This window comes from Mesoplodon bidens (genome assembly GCF_964165515.1).
Source record: "Mesoplodon bidens genome assembly, chromosome: 2".
Lineage (NCBI taxonomy): Eukaryota > Metazoa > Chordata > Mammalia > Artiodactyla > Ziphiidae > Mesoplodon > Mesoplodon bidens.
The window spans coordinates 46,943,360-46,949,473 of record NC_138177.1 but is presented as its reverse complement, the minus strand read 5'-3'; the positions used below and the strand labels follow the sequence as shown (position 1 = coordinate 46,949,473).

Sequence of the window (6,114 nt, the reverse complement as noted above, 5' to 3'; positions counted from 1 at the left end):
AACTAGTCAAATTACACCCTATGGCCTCCCTACCCGTGCACAAGAGCCGGATGGGGGTAGGCTGGCTGGGGGCAGGGGTGGGGGTGTGCAGGGGGAGAGGGAAGGGGAATCACATCTAATCCACTGTAAACGTCTTGATGTGCAGCAACAGCTTAGAGGGGGGCTCAGGTTTCTGTGGCGTTGGCTATATTTATCTCTGGTTCCATGCCAGCGGGGAGGGTTTAAATGGCACCCAGCAGTTGGCGTGAGGGGCTGCAGGAGCTTGGGGGCTGGTGGCAGGAACAAGTCTTTTCTGACCCCATGGAGCTGTATGAGACATCCCCCTACTTCTACCAGGAACCCCACTTCTATGACGGGGAAAACTACCTGCCCGTCCACCTCCAGGGCTTCGAGCCACCGGGCTATGAGCGGACTGAGCTCAGCCTGAGCCCCGAGGCCCGAGTGCCCCTCGAAGACAAGGGGCTAGGGACCCCCGAGCACTGCCCAGGCCAGTGCCTGCCGTGGGCGTGTAAGGTGTGCAAGAGGAAGTCGGTGTCTGTGGACCGGCGGCGGGCAGCCACGCTGAGGGAGAAGCGCAGGCTCAAGAAGGTGAATGAGGCCTTTGAGGCCCTGAAGAGGAGCACCCTGCTCAACCCCAACCAGCGGCTGCCCAAGGTGGAGATCCTGCGCAGTGCCATCCAGTACATCGAGCGCCTGCAGGCCCTGCTCAGCTCCCTCAACCAGGAGGAGCGCGATCTCCGCTACCGAGGCGGGGGCGGACCCCAACCAGGGGTAAGTGGCCATCCCACCCACCTGCCCCAGGGGGAGGGGGGACAGGAGGCACCTGGACAGCCTTGGAGGACCCCGCGGTGGGGCTCAGTCAGATGGCTAGAGTAGGAGCCAGACAGGGCCTTAGGAGGCTGCAGGATGCCTTCCTTTGTTAGAGCTAGGCTGCCCAGCTGACCTCCTGTGTCTCTGTGTCCTTTCCAGACAAGACAAAGGCAGTGGGGAGAAGAAGCATGTGGAGGGGGGTGGGAGAGGACTGAAGGAGGGATCCAGGAGCGAGTCCAAAGTCAGCTGGATGAGGGGGAAGACAGGGCCTAAAAGTCAAGGCCAAGTGTACCTGAGAAGACTGCTTTGCCCCTCACCCGACCCCCTCCTGGATATGGCTGAGCAGAGAGCAAACCCACTCAGTCTCTCTCAGGGAACCCCAACAGGCCTGCACAAAAGTGGCCCTGGTTGGGCCAGACATTCTGCCTCCTTCACCCTTATCCCAGGGTCAAGAAAACCACAGACCCCCTTAGGCTGGGTGTCCTATGAGGGCAGAATCACCACGCAGGATGGATGCTAGGAATAGCCCTGAAGCAGGGGCTCTGTGGCCAGAGAAAGGCATGAAAGGAGGTGATTTTGAAGATTCTGGAACAGGGGGTGGGCCAGGCTGGAGGGCTGCAGCTTGTGGCCCACCCTCCAACCCCACCACAGGTACTTCTGCCCATTGGGACTGGACAAAGAGACACCACCAAGAATGGCGGTGCCCTGACCTTGGGCCTTTGCCCTGTCTTGCAGGTGCCCAGTGAATGCAGCTCCCATAGTGCCTCCTGCAGTCCAGAGTGGGGCAGTGCACTGGAGTTTGGTCCCAACCCAGGGGGTAAGTGAGACCAGGACCCTGGTTACTTTGACTCAAATCCCACGGGCTATCTCTAAGCCCAGTTCTCCCCTCTTATCTTACTCCCTGCTCTAGTCCTCTTCCCTTGGCCTCTCTAGGGACCTTTTGAACCCAGGGCCCCAAACGGTGGGCTAGAAGGCCATGTGCCTCCCTGAAGTCTTGACCAGCTAAAGAGTTGTCTAGGCCTCCTGCAACTCCCCAGTTGGTGCCTGGTAGATGACCTTCCCCACGGAGAGGACAATGTCCCTGCCCCAAGGGTCCCTGGGAATTGCTGAGTCAGTGCTGCAAAATGCAAAACTGGGCCAGCAAAGGGCAGTTCTAGTCTCCCAGGATACACCATTCTGGCTCCACTTCGGAATAACTGCTTCCAAATTCTAACCCCACCAGGGGATATCAGAGAGGACACACTGGCGTTCGCACACACATACGTACACACACGTGCACACAGCACTAGGAGAGGCATGGGCTGGGGAGTAGGACCCTGAGCTTTTCTCACCCATCTGTCCAGGAAAACCTGTGCCACTCCAAAGGGCTCAGCCCCTGTCTAGGGTCTTAAGACACTTTTATCACCCAGGTAACATCCTCCTACCTTCTTCTTACAGATCATCTGCTCACAGCTGACCCTACGGATGCCCACAATCTGCACTCCCTCACCTCCATCGTGGACAGCATCACAGTGGAGGATGTCGCTGTGGCCTTCCCAGATGAAACCATGCCCAATTGAGATTGTCTGCCAAAATGGGCAACCATGAGAGCCCCCCAAGCTGGCCACAGATGCCACCACTTCTGCAGCAGGGCTCTCCTAAGCCAGGCTGCCCTGATGCCAGGAAGCCAGCCTTGGGGCTGCCAAATGCCAGACTATCCCCCTCCTCATCCATATAAGGTTAACCCACCGCCCAGAGAGGGAATGGATGCTCTCATTTAGCTAACTCCTTAGAGCAGAGAGCAGTTCTGTTTCCAGGGAGATAAAGCAGGGGACCGGAGTGCCCCCTTGTGTAAGCCCCCTGGCTCAGGGGGCAACTCAGGAGCTTCCCTTTGATCATAATGCAGCCTCCAATTCCACCCCCTGAAAAGATACACTTTGAGAGACAAAGACAGTGTCCTGACCTGGACAAACTACGTACATCTCCTGTTGTTGTCTCTTCCTATGCCAGGGTTAGGCTGGGCCTGCCCTGAATTGAGAGAAGGGAGAGGAACAATCCTCTGTTCCCAAGTCACTGGGGGGCCAAGCTTTTGCAGTGAATGCTGGGAACCTTCCAATGGTTTTATGTTTTGTTTTGTTTTGTGTGTTGTTTGTAAAGCTGCCATCTGACCAAGGTCTCTGTGCTGAAGTTGCCAGGGACAGGTGGGGGTGGGGGGTGGGCAGGGACTCCTGGGGTGATTTATTTTGTTAACTAAGCATCGTGTGGTTTTGCCATTGTTTTGTATATTTTTCTTTTTTGCTAACTTATTTGGATTTCTTTTTTAAAAAATGAATAAAGACTGGGTGCTAGAAGAGTGTCTGTGATGATATAGAGGGAGGAGATGACTAACGCTATAGCCTCTCCCACCTCAGTGGTCCAGACACGTGGCAGGGCCAGGGCTTGTGGAGCAGATGGGGCTCCAAAAGCGTCAGAGGCACCATGTTGCTGGTGGTCACTAGGCGCTGGGATCCCTGCTCTTTCTACCATTACAAAGGAGGCCAGGTCTGGTCCATTGGCTGGGCAAAGACAAGGTTCTACAGAAATCCTTGTGGGACATGCAGGAAATTCCGTTGAGCATTCTGTTGCACTCTGATTCATAGACACTGTTCACAGTCTACTGCACTCCATCTTATACCCCAATAGGTCCATTCCCTTCCAATTAACTGAGCATGTTCATATGTCTAGCACTCAGACCACAGCCAACAGACAGGGGTGTAGAGCTGGAATTTGTGGGTTTCCCCTCTCTAATCCCTGCCTCTCCTCTGGTGCCACGTTAGCAGGAGTCCTGTGAGGAAGTGGGAGGTAATTCAATCAGGGTGATTAGGGTCAGACACTATCACTTTCTTCCAGGCCAACTAGCATGTCCCCTCACCACACCCTTCCATTCCTCCAGGCTGCAAGAGATTCTGGTCCCTGTCTACAGCTCAGAGGATGAAGGCAACTCTGCTGGGGGTAGGGGAAGGGGCTTACAAAGGAAACAATGCTGGGGCTCTCCTCATGTGGGATGCTATTTTCCAAAGACTGGCTTCCTGAGGGGGAGAAGGTGGGTGAAGAATTGGGGAGAAAGAATTTGGATAGAGATCGCATAATATTAACTGAGAAGGCATCAGGAGCTAGAATTTGAATGGACTAAAACCTTTATTAATTCCAACTGCTTCACGCTAAGCGTGTCTGATTTATTGCAACTTATAAGTTTTAGAATCATTACAGAAGTCAGGGGATTCAGAGTGTGGTACCTTCCAGCCTGCATTCAATTCTTCAGGGCCCTTTATAAAACACTTAATGCAGTTTTATCAACCAGGCCCTGATACTCATTCTGCACTTGCTCTGGGCTCAGCTGGGCCGTCTCTACCACACCTGTCCTCTTGACTTGCTCCTGGAGAGGGGAGTCAACACACTGCTCCCAGAGGTTTCTCCAGAAACTCCATTTAAGCAAAAGGTGAAGTAGGCTCACAGAACTCAGGTGAGGGTGCAGAAGGGAGGGTCCCCCCCAGGGCATGCTCATCCTAAACCACCAGTCAGGGCTGGGCCTGTTGGGAATTATAAACTGGCCTAATCTGTCCCCGTCTGTGGGATTTTCTTCTTGGGTTTTTGTCATTGTGTTTACAGCTGTGGACAGGCAATGTTGCCTGCCATTCCAGTAAACAACAAATGTTGCCTGCCATCAAACTATCATCCACTGTAGTGGCAAGGTACTCCCTGAGGGGAATCCAGGATGGAGAAAAAACAGGAGGCATTATGTGCTTTGGATACTGGCCCTAGATTGTTAAGATGCGTACCTAAGGAATAATTTCAATGAGCCTGGACTCTTGCATCTTCCCATACATAGAAAAGCACTAAAATCATTCATTTGATATGCCTGTTTTTTGGGATTAGCAGTAATCTTTGACATCTGACTACATTTTTTTTTCAGCAAAAACTCCAATATATCCTGGCTCCTCCCTTAACTCTTCAGAACGGTTCCTCAGAGCTATCTGAGAGGCTGTCTCCTGGGCTATAGTCCTCAGGAAGTTCCCTGAGTAAAACATATCTTGCAACTTTTAGGTTGTGCATTTTTCTTCATTTGACACAGTTTTACCTTCTTGGAAAGGCTGGAGAGGAATACCTAGGTCACTGCCACAACTCTTAGCTCTCCCTGGCTCACTGCCCTTGGAGATGAGGAGAGTAACATGTGTAGATGCAACACCTTGGCTCTCCAATCTATACTCACTCCCTTATTATGCACCAATAATACTGAACTACCCATTCAAGGGGGATCTTCTCCCCTCGGGTTCATTTCCCCTGCCCCTGGTACCTCCCAAGCTCCTAGAGTAGATACAAGCCTGCTGCCTTCAGTTGCCCTCCTTCTTACTGTGGGCTTGGTCTGGCCAAGAGAAAGGCACTCATCTCTCCTAAGGAACTGATAGGCTCTCAGGTTGCTGGATGTATTTTTTAAGTTTATTCCTCTTCAGTTACCATGTCAGTTGGAATCTGAGGTTCATATTCATAATCTGTTACGAATGAACAGTTCTAAGCAATGGCTATTAAGGTCGATTGTTCCTGCCCATTGTCAGGTGTAGTCATTGTCTGCTTATTTCTTTTTCAGTCTTTTAAGTCCTTAAGCCTCCAACCAGGAAGAAACAATTTGCTGGAACTTCACATGTGTGAATGGCAAACTTCGCCGAACTGGAGCCCAGCCTCACTCATTATTTTCACAGAAGAAACATCTGTCATCAAAGCACAGGGACTTTCTTAAATTAACAAATGCTTGACCTGCACAACTGAATTACAGATAAGACTCCAATTAATGAGTAATGAGTGACAGTTCTTTGGGGAAATTAGCTTAAATCTGGTCTCCAGTGGAAGCACATGCAATAAATCAAAGTTAAACAAATGTTGCCTAATAATGGACCTTAGGGAATCTGCTAGAATAAAAAGATAAGATTTGAAATTGACATACCAATTGTCAGTGTGTAGAGAGGAACTTCTTGGAGTGTTTAGATAATTAGTGTGAATTGCAGAATGCTTAAAGTACTATTTGCTGCACTCCAATAAACATCCTTAGGTATCTAACTTCTCAAAGTAACCTATTTGGCAGACTGAAAAACCTTTTTAAGTGCTGCAGGTATAGTAGTAGGAGGTTGGACCAACTGGAGAGGGAGGAAAAGGGGGTAAAACGGAGGGTGAGAGAAGAGGAGCCCCCTCAGCTCAGGTATCTGTTTCTTGGATAAGACCCACCATGTCACGTCCCCTGGACTTGTCTGAATTCCTGGTTTCTGGGCTCCAGGCTAGGGCAGAGATGCCTGG

At 51.3% G+C, this 6,114-nt stretch overlaps 1 protein-coding gene across 1 annotated transcript; it reads left to right on the top strand.

Moving 5' to 3' along the window:
* Positions 1–225: 225 nt before the first annotated feature.
* MYOG (myogenin) lies at positions 226–2,369 on the top strand (the record flags this gene model as incomplete). Its single annotated transcript, XM_081225382.1, has 3 exons — positions 226–771; positions 1,546–1,627; positions 2,248–2,369. The coding sequence occupies 3 exons, from the start codon at positions 226–228 to the stop codon at positions 2,367–2,369; spliced, it is 750 nt and encodes a 249-aa protein (XP_081081508.1).
* Positions 2,370–6,114: the final 3,745 nt, after the last annotated feature.